The sequence below is a fragment of the Dermacentor silvarum genome, chromosome 6 (assembly GCF_013339745.2).
Source record: "Dermacentor silvarum isolate Dsil-2018 chromosome 6, BIME_Dsil_1.4, whole genome shotgun sequence".
Lineage (NCBI taxonomy): Eukaryota > Metazoa > Arthropoda > Arachnida > Ixodida > Ixodidae > Dermacentor > Dermacentor silvarum.
Window position 1 is genome coordinate 158,635,720 of NC_051159.1, and position 19,326 is coordinate 158,655,045.

Consider the following 19,326-nt stretch of genomic DNA (forward strand, 5'->3'; position numbering starts at 1 on the left):
AGCCGGCGTCTGTCGCGTGAAGCAGCGAAACGGCACCTGAACTCGCATTGCCATTGGCTGCGACGCCACGTCATGAGCTGCGCCTGGACGGAGCAGAGCGGGCGAAAGAGTACACCTAGTGTTCGCGCCAGGTGTTGCATGAGGGGAGAGGGCATCATCGCGTCAGTGGCATGCCGCGTTGGCACCGCAGGCTGCTGCTGCTGCTTGCTGGTTCGGCCAGCACGTACCGCTATGGTAGGTTACTTGCAGCGCAAAACTCGAAGGACCACTCAGCGCCGTTCAATTGTACAGTCGAGTGCAAAATTTTAGAGACCACGGGAGCGGCGACTAAACTAAAGTCCCTATATATATATATATATATATATATAAGAAAAGTACCGCCATCCTTTGATCAACGCCGCTTCTCTCTCTCCTGTATCTCCGATTGGACGATGATAGCGCGCGCTTTCACTTCTTTATATATATATATATATATATATATATATATATATATATATATATATATATATTGTTTTTTCGCCTCAGAGCCATGTTGAAAATCCTCTGCGCAGCCGCAGTCGCCGGCGGCGGCGGCGGCGCGCGCCCGGCCTAAAAGCTTCAACGTGGACTTTCTAGGTGCGCCACCGTCGACTTGGCTTTCGCAAGCAAAAAGTAAAGAAAAAAGCAAGCGCTTTAGGAGAGGAGGCCGCGGAGGAAAGAGTAGATGGCGGTACTTTTCTTATATATAGGGATTTTAGTTTAGTGTAGTTTAGTCTAAAATCCCTATATAAGAAAAGTACCGCCATCTACTCTTTCCTCCGCGGCCTCCTCTCCTAAAGCGCTTGCTTTTTTCTTTACTTTTTGCTTGCGAAAGCCAAGTCGACGGTGGCGCACCTAGAAAGTCTACGTTGAAGCTTTCAGGCCGGGCGCGCGCCGCCGCCGCCGCCGGCGACTGCGGCTGCGCAGAGGACTTTCAACATGGCTCTGAGGTAGGAAAAAAAAAACTAAATATAAAGAAGTGAAAAGCGCGCGCTATCATCGTCCAATCGGAGATACAGGAGAGAGAGAAGTGGCGTTGATCAAAGGATGGCGGTACTTTTCTTATATAGGGACTTTAGTTAAGTCGCCGCTCCCGTGGTCTCTAAAGTTTTGCACTCGACTGTACATTAATGCTTTCGCATTCCCAACTCATAAGTGCGTAGGTGTCCTCGGATTTTTTTTATGCTTACGCGCGTATTAATTTTTTTATGTGCCTCTTTCTCTTTCTTTCTTTTTACTTGCCGCGGTAGCTTAGTGGTACGGCATTGCGCTGCTGAGATCTAGGTAGCGGTTTCCAATTCGGCCGCGTCGGCCGTGTTTCGATTTGAGCGAAATACAAACGTTCGTGTACCTAAATTTAGGTGCGCGTTAAAGGACCCCAGGTGGTCAATATTAATCCGGTGTCGCCCCCTACGGTGTGCCTCATAATGAGGTCGTGTTTTTGGCAAGTAAAACCCCACAAATTATTTATTTTTTGAACTTTGTAACCGACGCTGTAAATGAAGAGGCATATACCGTTGCCTGCGGTGCGTAAAAACGTGTGCATCGTATGATCCAAATTATCGTGGTTTGATTCCTCTCCAGAGCTGGAACCATGCATACGAAAAGAAGACAGGATGTATATTTGCCCCTATTTACCTGGGCAGCATAAAATGTCCGTTTGTCTTCGTCTCCGGTCTTGCCGAAGAACCACGCGTTCTGGGTCGTGCACTTCTGTCGAGCGGTAATAACGCTAATTTTTACGTTTCGGTAGCAAAAAAACGTCTTTTCTTGCGAGCTTTTCGTGACGCATCAACTTTATTCCAAACGTAAAATTTCGCATGGAGGCTGCTGCATATCTTCACCATCTGGAACTAGGCCTCTTACGCGTTCCCAAATTTCGTTGCAGCTTGCAGTTGGCCTTTAATGCCCCTTTAAAGCATGCTTTCTCTCAGCACTGCTATGCTCACGCGCGGAGCACATCACCTTTTTGCAGGTTAATCCGTAGCCTAACGTTGTAACTAAGGTTACAGATCGCTCTGGACGTCAAAATAAAGTTCCTAAACTTCACTTGACACTATATTAGGGCAGCCATATCTGTCCAGGATTGAGATCAAAATTTTTTTTTCTTCAAAACGTCGTGTGCAATATTCGCAAGAAATGCGAGTGACAGTTCTCAGCCCTGCTCAAGCTTATTGACTTTGTTTTATCCTGCGTTTGTTGGCGACTCATTAGCTGTTAAAGTTCTCGATGATTCAAAACTTTTGGAGACACAACAGGTATATAATACGTTTCAGCCTGCTCTGACAGATCCTGTATGGAGTCCAGTTGAAGTTCAGCCTGGAGTGAAACAATTCCAAAATCTTTCAACATTGCGTTCGGAAGCATTACCTTGCGGGCTTCGGCAAAACTGATTTGCCATATTCAGTGTCCCTGCGTTTGGAGTTGTCGATTAATTCGTCCTCGATCGTTCTGCAATCTGCTAGCCTCCCGGTTAGCTCAAGTGGCGCCCGAAAAGGGGGCCTTGGTCCCGGGTCCGATCCCTGGACGAGGATGAATTTTCTCCAACTGCTTTCTTTCTGAGAAACTGGTATGGATTTACTTTGTAGCTTCGTGCTGCATAGAGTAGATGACAATTCTCCCCCCCCCCCCCCCCCCTTTTTTTTTTTGCCGTTCGGAAGCGCGCCTTGCAAGCCCGTAAATATAGTAGTAGTAATAAACAACTTCATTTCCCGTAAATGGTAGAAAAGAACATCACATGCAATATATTACAAATTGTAAAACATCAACCTCTTTTTTCTCTCTCTCTCTCTCAACACGGCTGCTGCGATGCTGCGGTCAAGCGGGCTGGGTTACCGCTGAAACAAAGGTTACACAACACTGAACTCCGTATCTGCAACTTTAATGCCTATACACTCTTATGTCCTGGGTCATTTACCTCTTTCTCGCATCATCCCCTGCCAACCAGGATATAAGTCATCCACGTTAACTTCCCCGCCTTTGTCATATTTATTTCTCTCCCGTACAGAAAAGTCGTACCACTGCTACGTACAGTACGGTCAAGGAGCCACTGTGCGTACGAAGAATCTCCTCGGAGTTTTCTGCGCTTGCGCAGTTGTGTCATGTTCGCGTCGAGTTATAGCTAACATTCCACGCTTTAACCCCTTTTCTTGGTCCACTACAACTCTATGATATAAAATGTAACGAGCCCTGTATTTTTGTCAGTGTTTCACACTGCAATTCACATCACAACAAAAGGAGAAGTAAGCAACGTCACAAAGTGAACAAAAACCTCGACCTCTCTTTAACTTCACCAGCAACTTTACAACAACAGTAGAGTTCAGCATTCGTCATTCTTCTCGAGCGTGCGACGTTGTGCTTTTCCGGTGGCGACGTGCTTCGAGCTTTCGCTGAAGTGCTTTGCTCAGTCTTGCCTGACGGAGCTCTTGTACTCTCTTGAGCACCTTCATTTGCTCGTTGTGCTGGTAACGCAGCTCTGCGACTTTACCTATAGCATAGTTGGTCGGGGAGAATTAAGAAGGGGGTGTCACAATAAGCAACAACACAAGCAGCATAACATATACAAAGAACTAACAATGATGGTTCGGGGTCATAGAAAGGTGGCATAGACTCTAAATTTTAATCAAGTATGATTTATCAGGACTCAGTATCTGCTTATATATTCAGGTTAATCTCAGGGGCGCGTTGCTCTAGATTAGTTGTTCACTGCGTCACTCAACACGATGGTTTCAAACTCTTCGTTGCGTGTAAAAGTAAAACAGAGAGCCAAGGACGCACTTGCGCGTTTCCGTTTGTCTACATCTCGCAGCATCGACAGCTTTGGTGAAAACATCCCGAAACTGCACCGAATTTTGTGGGACTCTGCTTACAATAGATACTTTTGTTGTAAAAAGCTATCTGATCGACTTTTTCATCCTTGTATTTTATCTATCCCAAAGCGACGAGAACAATGTACTTTGTGAGCATTAGACATTCAATTCTGCAAAGCAGATAGGCTAACTCATGCAATTTGGAAGTGCGCCCTGCATTTATCATGAACGAAGTTTGGTATACGGCCGCCATATTGGTTCACTTGAGGCGCCCATTGTAGGTAGAAAAATGGCAGATATTGCAAGCGGGTAATGGACGAATGCATTATGTTCTAACCTACCGAATATCTTTTCCGTGGGAGGCAGGGGAGCGAGATCAGACATTGGCACCGGCGTTGGAAGCGTTGTCCGGCCAGTGTCTGGAGTCACGATTGAGCTCTGTGGAAACAAAAGCTCGAAATAAACTGCGCTGCAGTGAAACATTTCTTCCCTTTGTCTCCGAACCTTCCATAAGGCGCGCAGTCAAGGCGAAGCTAGGCACATAAGATAACGTCTCGCATCGGGATGAATATTTAATCGCTTGTGGTACCACTGCAACGACGACAGCAAACAGATGACTTGGCAGAGACAGTATATGCCGATCACATGGTTTTAAATGCATAGCTAGTATTGCATGAATATTAACAGTGAAGCTGTTCATAGTCGACCTTTCACCGTCTGTCCGGCGTCACGCAGGTCACATGACCAGGAGAGGAGAGCCGCGCCGGGGGAGGGCAGGTCACGGGACCAGGAGAGGAGGAGAGGCGTGCTGGGGGAGGAGGCGACCAATTAGAGGCCGCGCTGGGCGCGAGGAGGAGAGGCGATAAGAGAAGGTGTTTCTGTGCGGCGTGCCCTTTTGGATAACGCGCAACGCGTGGAGCTGCTGCCGACGCCGTCCGCGTTTCACCGCGTTCGCGCCGAACGCGCGTAGTGTCTGTGACTGCAGCCGATGCCTCTGGCGGCGGCTCGGCACGTTTCGACCAGAGAGCAGGAAACTCGTCGAGTAGCGTCGGAAGTCGCTGCCTCTACTCGCCTCGCAACGTTTCAATATATGTTCCTGTTGTAGATCGGTGTTTACTTGTGTTTACGCGATTGCATCACGTGCAACACATTTGACACTCGTAACACTCGGTGTAACTAACACAGCTTCGCTGTTCGACCATATTCACGGAGTGGAAGGGCGGTAATTTTTTTAAGTTCTCTATGCCGCTGCTGTCATTAAAGAACGTAGCGTCTGGGGTATCTTGTTACGTGTGTCTGCGCGAGAAATGGTAAAAGAGGCAAAGACAATCAATTACAATAGAGTCAATGTACTAGAATATTGTAGTTAAACTAAGAAAATGAACCGTTGACACGTGCGTTATGATAATGCTTTACAGAAATAAGAGAAAGAAAACGCAGGCAAAGCAGCGAATGGAAAAAAGAACCAAGAAATTAGTTAAATGCAGTCATGTTGTATATTTTCATAAGGACGCCTATCGTGGGACACCAATGAACACACATAGAATGGTATAACACCTAAACGGCGTCGTCCCCACTGACACGGAGCAATTAGTTAAAAGAAAAGGAAGTGGAGCTTTCTGTGTGGATGAAAAAAATAATAATAAACGTATGCTGTTAGCAACCTTTTGAAGACATATCCAGTATGTTTCGTTCCTATTATACAGTAATTAGTAGTGATTTAACTAACTTTTTCATTATTAATTTATTGCGTCATTGTAAGTACAATATTTGTAGAGCACACGTTAGTACATCACTTTCAGTTTGCGACGCGTTACCGTAGCTCTTTTTTCCGCATTTAAAATAAAGCCACTGTGGTATCCCGAGCGTGATAACTACTTCAGTCGAAGAATCGGATATATGACCTTACATTTGCCTCTTTTAACTGAAAAAGAAAATATCCACTGTGGTGGCTCCCGCGACTGTGGCGTTCTGTTGCTGGGCACAAGTTCAGGACTGGGGGCCTGTGTTCGCTGACGAATATCGCTTACGTAAGAAAAACTTTGTGATTTCGGCCCCAGGGCCCGTAGTCAGACAAGTTCTTAAATATAATTGTTCGTAAGGCAAAGTTCCAGCCAATCCTAATGTTGGACATACCATTAGCGAAGGTGCTTGACCAATAGTAACGAACACTTACAAATGAAAAGCTTTGTGAATTCAGTGCCTGTTCTCGGCCGTGGCGGTCATATTCCGATATAGGTGGACTGCAGAAACGCCTGTGTAGTAATGTTTCCGTGCTCTACAAAGCGTCCCAGGGGATCGAAATTGACCAGAATTAAGCCACTGCGCTGTCTTTCACCACAAGGTGTAGCTTTGAAAACTAATATTAGAGCTCTCAGGCAGGTGAAGACAACTGGGGAAAAAAGAAAAGGTATACGCACCCTACTCAGCGCTCTCTCTGCATGAAACAGCTGGACAGTGTCGTCATCTTGCAATATGTCCGTATCGGCATCCATGTTGTAGTCGACTGGAAGAAGGGCATATTGCATATGAAATTCAAAGCGGGGAAACAGTGCTGTTTCCAGCGAAATCTCAATGAAATCAACTTGCGATATGTGACCCTTCGTGAATTGAGTGCCTGATCCCCGAACTCTAGACTCTTGATCTTGCGGTTGATCCTCGAACTCTAGACTCTTGGAACCCGCTGCCCTGAAGGTTGCTCAGCACAACCTAGCGGGTGCCGCTTCAGCCGTATTACGTACAATATGAGCGGAATGCAAAAACGCATGTTCATCGGGCTCTGGATGCACGTTAGGGAACCCCAATTCATAAAAATATTTCTGGAGCCTTCCATCTAGCAAGGTGTTTTCAAGCTTCCAATAGTTGTAGGCTTCAATCACCTGCGGTCCCCCTTTCTTTCTTTTCTTTTTTCTCTATACAACCGAGCTACTTTAATCCGGTTTTCGGAGTACAACAGGGAAGCGTTGTAGCCGGCAAACTGATTGCAATACACGAAGAAGTATTACCATAGTTGTATTACTCAGAACAGCCTTCGGCACCGTCATAGCTGCGACACTTTAATGAAAAACGTATCAGTTGGGCTCTACCGTATTTAGCTGTTTAGTTATTTTACGACATCATACATCTTTATCTGAAGCATCAATGTATAAACAACGCTTAAGTGATTCTCTACGTTTTCATGACTGCTGCGAATATGCCTGTTTTAAGGTGAACCCTATTTCTCGATCCCTAAAGAATCCGGCGCTGGGCCATCGCCTCCTGTGCGCCGTAACGGCTTACTTACCGCCGTCAAGCTTGATTTCCTTGCCCGTCGTGTTTTTGACTGAATCCTTTATGAGCCGTATTCGTTCCTTTCGCAGCAGCACGGATTTCTCTCGACACCGCTCTTCTAGAATGCCGAGGTCGTGGTATATTATGTTGTTGATCACCTGCAATAAGTACAGCGGTACTGAACACAAATTGTTTTGGTATATATACGGGGTGGTCATTTTTAAGTTTCCCGGTATTTTTAAAGATCGCCTGTGGCGGATAGTGTAATTTTCGTCCTTGAGCTGCATTATTCAGAAGAGGGGGACATTACTATTGCTCGAGATATCGAAACACACATTCAACTACTTAAAACATTTCCTATAGTAAATAATTTCCTAATTAACTACTTTACGTTTGCACATATTGCAATATACGAACTGTAGCCGGCGAGGTTGCAGGACATATCCACTTGAAATGAATCTCCAGGATGACACCAGTTTCAAAATATTATTTTCCAATGTGTGGGGCGAAATATATGGGCGTTCCAGTGACTGCTGTGCTTCAATGCATAAAAGACCGTTTTGTTAAAAAAAGTAAGTGTAACAACAGCGAATATTTACTGGCAAGTTTGTTGGCGCGTATCTCCAAACCGGTGTCATTCTGGAAATCCATTCCAAGTGGCTACACCTTGCAAACTCATCGGCTTCAATTCTTAAACTGCAATATGTACCATAAAGTAATTAATTAGGAAGTTAATTACTGAATGTTTCTTAATTAGTTGAATAAGTTTTTCGATTTCTCGTGCAAGTAATGTCTAGCTCAAGGACTAGAATTATGTTATCTGAAACAGGCAATCTTTAATAATTCTGGGAAACGATGATCACCCCGTATTTCCCCTGCTGGGTCGAGGTGCCTGTCCGGTTCGATTATATTGGCGCTGCAGCAATACCACATCGCCATTAAATCATTATATATTATTCTGCTGTTAGACACATAGCCTTCTGCGTGATAACTCAGCCGGAGCGCTTGAATTCAAGACTGTATAGCTTATCCACGTCATCTCGGTGTGTTGATGCTACAATGTGGCATTGGATGCATTTGTTCACTGTTTTGTGGCTATGTTCAAAAAATTTTAAGGCGGGAACAGCGCTACACACACGGAAACACGTGAAAGCACATGGAAAACGACAGGTTGCGCTGACTAACAATTTTTTGAACAAACCAACTAGCCGATGCTTTCCCGTTATAAGCGTTCGAAAGGCCTGAGTTGTCTGCCAAGCTTGAGCACGGAGATGTAATTGTCGCTGCTCCATTTCTAGAGTTTCGCATGACGTCGTGTCTTTCAGTTTGTCGCTATTACGTTGGAGGGAATTGGCACTGCGGTACTCCGGTTATACCATGGGAACCCCGTGTAGTGGGTACTTCGAAATGACGTACTGCTCAGAGTGACAGAATTCGTTGTTACATGAAACATCATGAAAGACGCCGTTTAAGGCATTGTTATAAATAACATTGGTAGCACTTTGTTTTTGATTATAATACCACTATTATAGACTACAAGGAACCAAATTATTGAACTTCAACACTGCGGCGGATCGTTAAATTTAGAGAAATACGAGAAACTCCACGCCATGTGCGCCGTTTAAGTTCAGTGCTTCCTTCATGCATTTTTTACTCGTATGTGTTATATCTTATCTAGGCAAACTGTAATGTAACGCGTACCATGACACATTTATAACTATTCACGGAGCATTAAATATGAGAAATTTCCAATTGCATGGTCATGTCCTTGTTTTAAACCAAATGACCTAGCCGATTCCAACGTTAGCCTTTTCCGGCAGATACAAGCGCCTTTCAATAAATGCACATATTTAGCAGGGCCGGCACATTTCACTGGATTATACACTGTAAAATATTCTTCATTCGGCAGTCCGTACCCACCATTTCTAGCCACTGCTTCAGTGCTCCTGCTCTTCTGTATGCGCTATTATAACAATTGAAGGCGTGGTCTCGTCTCTCCGACGTTGTCATGTCGGTGAAGATGTACGTGATGGCCTGCAAGATGAAACGGAAAATACATAAAAAAAAGAAGTGGCAAAAACGTTTATGCGTGGGTGGTGCACTAACATGCGACCACGTGTGTATAAAGTTAGTGCAATCCCTTCACTGCCCCCCCCCCCCCCCCCCCCCCCTGTTTTTTTCCAAATATGAGCACATCCTTGCAATGATGTAGCGCTGCAGTGGAGGCGTCAGCCGATCAATCATAAGCGCGATCGTGCGAATGCATGTTTGCCTATTGCGTACAAGAAAGTTTTGTTTGCTCATTCTCGAGCCCAGTATTGAGCGCGCATCCCGATTGCCAGAGCACGTCCTCGTAGCTTTCACGCTATTGTCATGCCAGATTAATGTGTGTTGTAGAGCACTGCACGGGCCGATTTTTTCAGCCCGGGCCCGGCTCGGGCCCGTTTTTACGTTGGGCTGCCCGCCCGAGCACGACCAAAAGCTTTATGGCGAGACCCGGGCCCGGCCTGGGCCCGAAAGTAATCTACGTTACCCGCCCGGCCCGGCCCGCCACCCCTTTACCTTAGGCCTGAGCTCGGCTCGAAACCGACCCGAACCCGGCCCGAGACCGAAAAAGATCACCGAGCGGCATTAAAAAATATAAAATAAAAAAGAGAATGAAATGAATTTATTCATAAGGCATAAATACATGTCCATATGCAATTATGAACACCATTTCAGCGGTCTGAACGCAAATACCAGCGCGCGAAGTAGTACGAATGACCCTGCCGAGCAGTATCGCCAGCAGTTTCCAACGACGCGACCTTGATGCGGCCCGAATGATGATGATGATGATGATTTATTGGCATCCCCTTTGAAACGGGGCGGCGACTAATAGTCACCTAGCCTGCTTGATTTAATCAGGTATACATGTTCTTTATCTAGCATTTTTGTATACCTCTCATTATTTTCATTTTTCAAAAATTTACCTTGTACCGCTGCCTATGATTTTAAGAGATCAGGTCGTATCCATCTTTTCCCTGCTTTTTTTCCACCAGTACTCTAATCGTCTCTTGCTGATCTCTACGGCTGATCTGTTTATATTTCCTTCCACTTTAAACCCAAGCGCTTCTGGGAGTTGCACGTTACCTATAGTACGGTTCTCGCTGGGTGGATCCCGTCGCATTCCATTAGGATGTGCTGAGTGCATGGTCTCTGGATCTTTACTGCAGCATACACATGTCTCATCTAGTTCTGAATATTTGTTCCGATATGTTTTCGTCCTTAGGCAACCGGCTCGAGCCTCAAATAGCAAGGCACTGCCCTTTGTGTTATCGTACAGATTTTCCCTTCTAATTTCTTTCTTCTCATTCTTGTAAATCTCCATTGTCCTTTTCGTTTCCATTCTTTGCATCCAATTCACGGTCTCTATTTCTCTCACTTTCTTTCTGATGACCCCTGGTTGTCTATTTACAGTTTCGATTATCCTGTACTTGGTTGCCAACTTCCTTGACCTCTTCCTCTATTCTGTGTCCACGCTTTTCATGTAGAGATACCTGTGCACTTTAGCCGCCCATTTATTTTCATCCATGTTCCTGAGCCTTTCTTCAAAACTTATTTTGTTTTGTGCTTCTCTGACTTCAAAAGAGGCAGAACCCATGTCACCATGCACTGCCTCATTTGTCGTATTACCGTGTACGTGCTCCCAAAGCCAACCGACCTACTGATCTTTGGTTAACTTCCAAACACGCCAATATATCCGATTTTAAGCATATAATGGCATTTGCGAATGTTAGCGCTGGCACCATTACTCCTATCCAGATTCCACGCACCACCTCATACTTATTGTGGCCCCACAGTGCTCTGTGTTTCATTATTGCTGCATTCCGCTTCCCCTTTATTTTCAGATTATCTTGGTGGTTGCTTGAGTAATTCTTTCCATCGTTTATGTGTACGCCGAGGTACTTATCCACTTCTATCGCAGCGCCACCACAGTATTTTTCCACGTCGGACGCCTCAGTGGAAAGCATGCGCCGCCCTAGCCGCTCGTCCCACTCAACCGTATTTCTAGTCGAAGCGCAGCCACGACCGGTCGTTAGCGCAGCGCATGGATGGAGTAAATGGAGAAAGAAAACTTCTCGTTCCTCCATGGTGCAGCGTAATGCGCTGCTGCTAGGCGGCCGGTTGAGAACATGCGCGCAATCATGGATGGACGTAATGCCATATTTGGGCCGCGTGACAAATTATCTTATCTTACCAGTCATCGTTTTACCAATGCGCCTTTGAAGAATCAGGAAGTCGCGAACGCACTTGCACCGCGCTGAAAGCATTAATTACAATGATTTAGGTAACGAATACAATGGCATCCTTTGGTTTGAGGCGACTTCGGTCTTTCTGAACTTTTACATTCTGTCAGCGCAAAATACGACGGAAGAAGTAAAGGGAACTACACAGGAGTAGCACTGCTAGCTTCCAGCTGCGCCGGTGAAACAGGTTTTTCAGAGTAGACGCGCGAAGATAACTTACTGCACGTTACATGGACACCACCAGAAAGCCCGAGCCCGGCCCGGGCCCGCGTCAAAATACCCGAGCCTGGCTCGGGCCCGGGTCAAAAAGCACATGCCGTGCCCGAGCCCGTGAAAAAACTGCCCTACCCGGCCCGGCCCGGCCCGGTCCACGGGCCGGGCCGGGCCCGGGCTTTCGGGTAAGCCCGAGCCCGTGCAGTGCTCTAGTGCGTTGACAGCAATACTGCTGATGTGCTGTAGGGTCCTTACTGAATGACACCAGTGCTTTGCTAATTCGGACACAAAATGCAAATAAAGAAATGTCATTTGAGGAAGTCTCCCATTTAAGCACAGGGAGATGACACACATGTCCCCATTAGCTCCGAATAAGGCTCCCGTGGCTGCTTATCCTTTCTGCCTTTCAATAAATCAGACTACCAGCGTTAAGCTCTTTCATTCTTTACACCACAATAAATCGTCAATTTCTTCCAGAACGGACCTTTACCCCCTGTATTGTGTTTCACCACGCAAACGATAATGCATGTAATATATTAGGCTGTATCACTCCACAACACATCTGTTTAAGTATTCGTATTTTTCCCGGATCATCGAGAGTGGAATAATTTGTCAGCGGAATTGATGGACTGCAAAAATGTTGTCTTGTTTTATAAACAGTTGCCCCCACAATAATGTCTTAGTGGGACTACGGGACTCTCTGAATAAACAATAAAAAATCTGATTTGTCTCTCGTCTGCCTATTCGAGTCGTAGGTACTCATAAACTTGCCGGTACGGTTTTCCTTTTTACGTGCGGAAAGCAAATTTTAACACAATAGAAATGTGTAGGACATGAAAGTAACGTGAGAGTATACGACGGTAGTATTACGAAGACGAAGATGTGAACATCTTATCAACGTCATACGTGCAGTAAACCTATAGTAAAATAGTATATGGTGTAATGTTTTCAAGCAATTAGCATAAATAATTTCCTTTAATGAGTTGTCAGTAGTACAGCATGATGAATGGTACATTTGCGATAAGATGCGTTCTTCTGGTGCGTGTATACCTTGGATAGCACCAAGGTATCCGCCGAAGGCATGCAGCTGGCCTGGAGTGTGCGTGTGCATGCGTCACACAACATTCTCTGGGAATTCTACGACCCAGGTGTAAAGGACCCCTAATATATGTGTATAAAATGTTATTGTTAGTTCTGGCTTGCTTGAAGATGTCGGCTACGTAAAACTGCCACCGTGTAACTCGCGGCATTTATGCAGTGCTGCAAATGTCTAAATTGTGTGCCAAACCCGCGAAGCAAGACAAACACTCCGCGCATATAAATTCGGCCTAGCAGACGAACGCAGCGCGAAAGAGACAGAGAGGACCAAACAAAACGAACAAACAACGAAAAAAAGAAAGATAGAAAGAAAACAGGAGTTTGGCGCTATGTATGTCGGATTCGGTCTATATGCATATTAACCAAACCCCATCCATCAAGATGTCGTGACATGGGTTAGTCGCTTGGATTTTGCGGGGCAACGCGAGATGCGTGTGCACTACTGAGCCGTAGAGGACATCGCTCGAGACAAGTTCAATTTGTCTCGATCGTCGCTACAAATAGCGAGGACGTGCTCTGCGTGCGAACATTTGACGACGATACGGGGCCTGTACGGGGTATCATTATCTATGTGGTCGCGGTGTCGATTTTCTGCTAAAGGAGCATCAGGCATAGAGAACGCACCTTGTAGACGGTCTCTATTTCGCCGGCGTCGCAGTAAGGGAACTCAATATTCTTCAGGTAACGTTGGGCACCTTGCAAGTTTTGTAAGGCAGCACTGAGGTTGTTTCTGGTTTCAGCTGCACAGTAGTACCGCACTTTCTCGTCGCTAAATAGAGAAAAGAAAAGTCAGGTGAGAGAGGTATATGGTAGAGAGGAAATGACTATGTGCAGATTGTGGCGACGGCGAGCCGTCACAATAAGAATAGGTAAAACATTATGCGTTCACTATACGCAGCCAATTAGCGAGAGTCAACGAGGGAAGGTACTTCGAAAAACCCCACCGTGTATAACTCTTACAAGAGGGATAATGTTGATAATAGTGAGAAATGTGGAACTAACTACATAAAGTTTTAGGTCTGGTTAGAATGAGTTGCAAGTGCATCGTACTTTTCCAGCCAGTGGGTCCTTTTCTCGGCTCGTACGACAACGCCTTCAGCGTTCTTGTAAAAAAAGTGCGTAAGTGACAGCTGTTCTCCGATACCTATGCACATGTACAAGTGTACAGTCGCGATAAAAAGTTTGGGGATCACGGCACCAGCAAAAAATTAAAATATATTCAAGCTCAGCTCCGCGGCCTGGAATTGGTTTAACACATTGTATTGGCCAAACACGCGCGTACGCTTGCGCACTTGATTTCAACTGAAATTTCAATTGTTAACTTTCTTTTCTTGTCTTAAATTTGAAGAGGGCACCTTTTGGCAGGCAGGTCGTCCGTAAATGCCTTGATAAATGTCTGTCTGTCCTTCTTGATAAACGTTTCTCATCAATGCTACAGCACCTGTAGAGCCAATCTCGTGGACACAATCGACCTCCTTTGAGGGTTCTCTTATCGTCCTCGGACCACATTTTGAGAAATGCTGATGCAGGCGATTTTAGTTGCGATTCACGCGCAGTGCCTAATAAGAACATCTTCTAACAATTTTTCTCGCGATGATGATGAGTTAAGGCGCTGTTACGGAAGCTGGGGCTAAATTTCCTTCTCTAACACATTCCTTCTGTTCATAACAAATGGAGAGAAAAAGATAGAGATAGAGAGTTCTTGAATAGTAGAGTGCCAGCATAACATAATTTCTAAAGTCAGCGTGAAGACATCTGAGCTATGCGACAGCCTTTGATTGCGCAGTGAACGCTGTTGTCTGTGCGCACGCACTACTTGTTATCTCTGTTCTTCTCCCTTTCCTTTTTCTTTTTCTTCACACTTGTCCCTCCCCTATGGTAGGGTAGCAAATCAGGTGCAACCTCGTTAACCTCCCTGCGTTTCCTTTTCTTCTCTCTCTCTCTTAAAATAAGCGTCAGCAGATCAATAATGAAGTGATCTACAGCAGCAAACTGGAAAAGAAGGGCTGTTGACTGCTGTAAAAGCATAATAATAATAAAAAAACAGTTCTTCTATCTAAAGTTGACGACTTGGTAAATCGCTGTATAACTGCACATTAACCAATTTCTTCTGGTCATGTCACCTAAAAGCTCACCTTCTAATCTCTGTGGTAACTTTGTTCGCTTGATTCTGCTTGCCTTAATTTGTAACAAGTTTTGTAAACAGAATTGTGATAGGATAAAGGCACATATCAGTTGTAAAAAAGCGATTACTTCACAACGCATGTGTTTTGACCGGAGAGTGTATTTGACGAATAAAACGTATAGAACCGTATTCAAGTGGGTCTTAATCCTCGTGGGAAACGTGCCTTTCCGGGACAGTGTCGAGGTCCTTCCACTTTTTGAGTGCCCGGGCGAACTGGGAGCACGCCTGCCGCACCATGAGCAGCGCCTGTGACCACTTAAAGTTCGTCAGGTCTACCTGCTGCTTGCAGATGTTGAGCTTCTCAAGGTCCAGGGCAAGTTGGCATTCCACCTCGCTCCCAGAAGTCTTCGAGATGATGGTGTCTGTATGCCGTAGAATTATCGACACAATAGAAAAAAATATAATCAGAGACAATGAGTAGAATCGAAATTGGTCGGAAGCAATTGGTAAATGAGATCTTATATGATGCCCACTTCGAAACTGCTTATAGGCTTCACGTTTCAAGATTCGGCGCGGTACCACATTTAGAAGATCTGTATAGGTTGCGGCATCACCTGCTGCAAGTAAGTAATGCGAAACGTTCTTTTACAACGCAACAAGTTTCTTCATATTTATTGCGCGAGAAAGGCGTGCGAAATCTATTGCTGACCAAAATTGGTCGCAACAGGTTGCCGAATTTCTGGAGTTCTGCATTTTGCCTAGTTGCTGACCTGTGGTTGATATGTTTTTGAACAAAGGAAGGTTGGTGACGATGTTATGCGAACGTTCGAAGAGATAACCAATAATTTTGCACAGGTGTTGTTTGAACTCGTATACCATGAGAAATTTTTCAAATCTAAAAAATTAAGAAGTAGTAATATTGATATGCAAGTTCAAGGAGATCATATGGAGACCCTTTCCCCAGAAATCAGGCGCAGGGAATGAGATCCTTACCTGATGAATTCTGGATGCTAGCGCTAGGTGAACACAACCGTTTACATTATGCCTGCTAGTTATTTAAGAATAATCTTGCATGAACATGAATAGAGTTAAGCACGTATTTCGCAGCTGCTCAAATCAGTCCTTCATTTTCCCCGTTTCTCGTAACCACTTGGTTGTTGCAGAGTGGCGTTGATTGACCTATTTCGTAATATTCAACCGCAACATCACTCGAAGTGACATACCTAAAAGGTTATCTCTGTCTTGGTACAGTTGCGCAAGCTCTTCGCAGTCATTTGAAAGCTCTTGAACTTCTTTTCGTATGACTTCGATTTGCCTTTCCGTCGCTTTAAGCTCGTTGTTGCAGACTTCCTGTGGAATAAAGAGAGAGAAATAGAAAAAAAGATAACATAATCAAATTTAACCACGCGAGTATACCAACATCTGTCAGAAATTCGCAGTCATAATTTATACAAAAACAAAGCCCGCAGCAGTTCGTCAAGAGCGCCGTTGACGAGTTGTACCAAGTTTTGTACCGTAAACGGAGGTTCACAAGATGGTCCGTAAGTCTAGTTTAATTGGTTAAGTGGAATTGAAGCTACTTCAATAGCTCTCCTTTTTATTACACAGATTCTTGTATGCGACTTTGTCTTCCAACTGGTGTTTCACAAGGTGCACTGACATCGGCGCGGTGCATATTACATGCCATCGTACCCAGAACCGCGCATGATTTTCTCATTGGAATGGCCTGCAGTCATGCATAACAAATGGGGATATACGATGAGGCTCACGCGCGCCAGCCTTCGCTTTTGAATGCTTAGACGAGCACTATAGGCAGACTCGATAACCGTCCGCTATCGAAACGAAAGACAGGATTCTAGTATCGACTGAAACCCGCACTGAAGAAGTTTAACGTTGCTTTCTTAGAAAATAAAAGCACTGGTTTGAATCTTGAAGGAGCCCGTGCAGGTGCGCAATAGATTTTTCCTCGTTCATGCTTTTCCTGAATTCATGCTCCCCATTGACATCACTTTCGTCACCCCCTTTTCTTTTATCTTCGTCTTTTCATTTCTTTAGCACTCTCCCACCGATGGAGCAGCAGACTGAAGCTAGCTGTGGTTACGATCACTTCTCTCGTGGCTTGCACTTCGTCCCCGTCTCTGTTCAAAAGCGTCTGGTGATCGAAAGGTCCAGGAAGTACCCGTCAACTTTCAGGTATACCGCAGCTGGTTTCATTTCATTTGTATTGTCTCACCACTTTGGACTCTGCTCCTTCCCACATCTCTCGGAACGCCTCCTTGAATACCAACGTAAACTCAGGGACGAGTCATATACGGATCACTCTACAAAGATCGGGATCATCATCATCATCATCATCATCATCATCATCATCATCATCATCGTCGTCGTCGTCGTAATCATCATCAGCCTATATTTTATGTTCATTGCAGGACGAAGGCCTCTCCCTGCGATCTCCAATTACCCCTGTCTTGAGCTAGCGTATTCCAACTTGCGCCTGCAAATTTCCTAACTTCATCACCCCATCTGGTTTTCTGCCGACCTCGACTGCGCTTCCCTTCTCTTGGTATCCATTCTGTAACCCTAATGGTCCATCGGTTATCCATCCTACGCATTACATGGCCTGCCCAGCTTCATTTCTTCCGCTTAATGTCAACTAGAATATTGGCTATCCCCGTTTGTTCTCTGATCCACACCGCTGTCTTCCTGTCTCTTAGCGTTAGTCCTAAGTTGTTTCGTTCCATTGCTCTTTGTGCGGTCCTTAACTTGTTCTCGAGCGTCTTTGTTAACCTCCAAGTTTCTGCCCTATATGTTAGCACAGGTAGAATGCAATGATTGTACACTTTTCTTTTCAACGACAGTGGTAAGCTCCCAGTCAGGATTTGGCAATGCCTGCCGTATGCACTCCAACCCAATTTTATTCTTCTGTGAATTTCTTTCTCATGATCAGGGTTCCCTGTGAGTAATTGACCTAGATAAACGTACTCCTTTACAGACTCTAGAGGCTGACTGGCGATCCTGAATTTTTGTTCTCTTGCCAGGCTATTGAACATTATCTTTGTCTTCTGCATATTCATCTTCAACCAAATTCTTACACTTCCTCGATTAAGGTCCTCAATCATTTGCTGTGATTCGTCTCCATTGTTGCTGAATAGGACAATGTCTTCTGCAAACCGAAGGTTGCTGAGATATTCGCCGTTGATCCTCACTCCTAAGCCTTCCCAGTCTAAGAGCTTGAATACTTCTAAGCATGCAGTGAATAGCATTGGAGAGATTGTGTCTCCTTGCCTGACCCCTTTCGTGATAGGTAACTTTCTACTTTTCTTGTGGAGAACCAAGGTAGCTGTGGAATCCTTGTAGATATTTGCTAAGATATTCACATATGCCTCCTGTACTCCTTGATTACGCAATGCCTCTATGACTGCTGGTATCTCTACTGAATCAAATGCCTTTTCATAATCTATGAAAGCCATATAGAGAGGTTGATTTTACTCCGCAGATTTCTCGATTACCTGATTGATGACATGGATATGATCGGGATGGTACCTGCTAAATTCACGAGCTGCCTTTCTGTTTTCTTTTTCTTTCCCTTTCGCTGGGACAAGATGAGATGCACGCTAGAGTCATGTGATACTGTCAGCGGAGAAAAAATAAGGGAGAAGAGCGGCGCGAACGTGAGCACGCTTTGACGGGAGTGCTCGTGCTTTTTGAAGTGAACGCGCAGAAAATCCCATCATGTGTGACGCACTCCAACCCAATGGCAGCAGCTGTTCGCTCGTCGCGTGAACGAGACAGCATTTTGCTATAGTTGCTGTATACACGTGAGTGGTCGAACCTGCTGAAATACGTTACGCGAAGAAGAGCTTTTTTGGATATTTCCGAGCAATCAGTCAAATAAAGGGGAAAAAATAAAGAAAAGCCTAAAGTGGTAGGGCGTTTATACATGAGGTCTGGGAATGGAGATCGTGATGGACGAGCCTGATCGCAACATTGATGTCTCCATGTGATGTCTCCACTGCGAGTACGACGCGTGTGTGAGAGCATGTATTCATTCGCACTATCGATTCGCCTACCACATGAACTTGCAAAAGCATGCAGCTAGCAGTTGGAGTTGCGCACGCTACCGAGGCATGGCCTGCATTATATAAGCGCTATGCCCAGGAGCACGGCAAATCGTCTGATACCTCGGTCGTCAGATTAGTATACTGAAGTGCTGTGCATCTATAATGATTTTAACCTTCGCAATGGAAAACATTTAAAGGATCAATTAATCGATTAAACGGATTTGTGAATTTGCGCACGTGGGAAAGAAAAGAAATAGGAACAACAAAACTGGTGTTTCATCCACATAAACATTGCAAAAAAAAAGATTAAAAAAACAATGTGCAGTTTGAATCGATAGTCGCCTGCAGAGAGCGACTTCTTGCACGAGTGCTTCTGTAGTTGAGAGTTCCTTGGCTTATCAGCAGTCACGCCAACTGCACTCTTCGCGCTCGCGTGGCGCTGTATT

At 45.1% G+C, this 19,326-nt stretch overlaps 1 protein-coding gene across 1 annotated transcript in view; it reads right to left on the minus strand.

Moving 5' to 3' along the window:
* Positions 1 to 3,273: 3,273 nt before the first annotated feature.
* Positions 3,274 to 19,326, minus strand: part of LOC119456299 (uncharacterized) — a 35,732-nt gene continuing 19,679 nt past the window's right edge. Inside the window, exons 6-13 of the mRNA XM_037717992.2 lie at positions 16,043 to 16,169; positions 15,043 to 15,241; positions 13,319 to 13,463; positions 9,018 to 9,131; positions 7,111 to 7,255; positions 6,248 to 6,333; positions 4,169 to 4,265; positions 3,274 to 3,505 (exon numbers count right to left, since the gene is read on the minus strand). Coding sequence (XP_037573920.1) covers positions 3,348 to 3,505; positions 4,169 to 4,265; positions 6,248 to 6,333; positions 7,111 to 7,255; positions 9,018 to 9,131; positions 13,319 to 13,463; positions 15,043 to 15,241; positions 16,043 to 16,169 — 1,071 coding nt within the window. The 3' untranslated portion in view covers positions 3,274 to 3,347. The remainder of the gene's footprint in view (positions 3,506 to 4,168; positions 4,266 to 6,247; positions 6,334 to 7,110; positions 7,256 to 9,017; positions 9,132 to 13,318; positions 13,464 to 15,042; positions 15,242 to 16,042; positions 16,170 to 19,326) is intronic.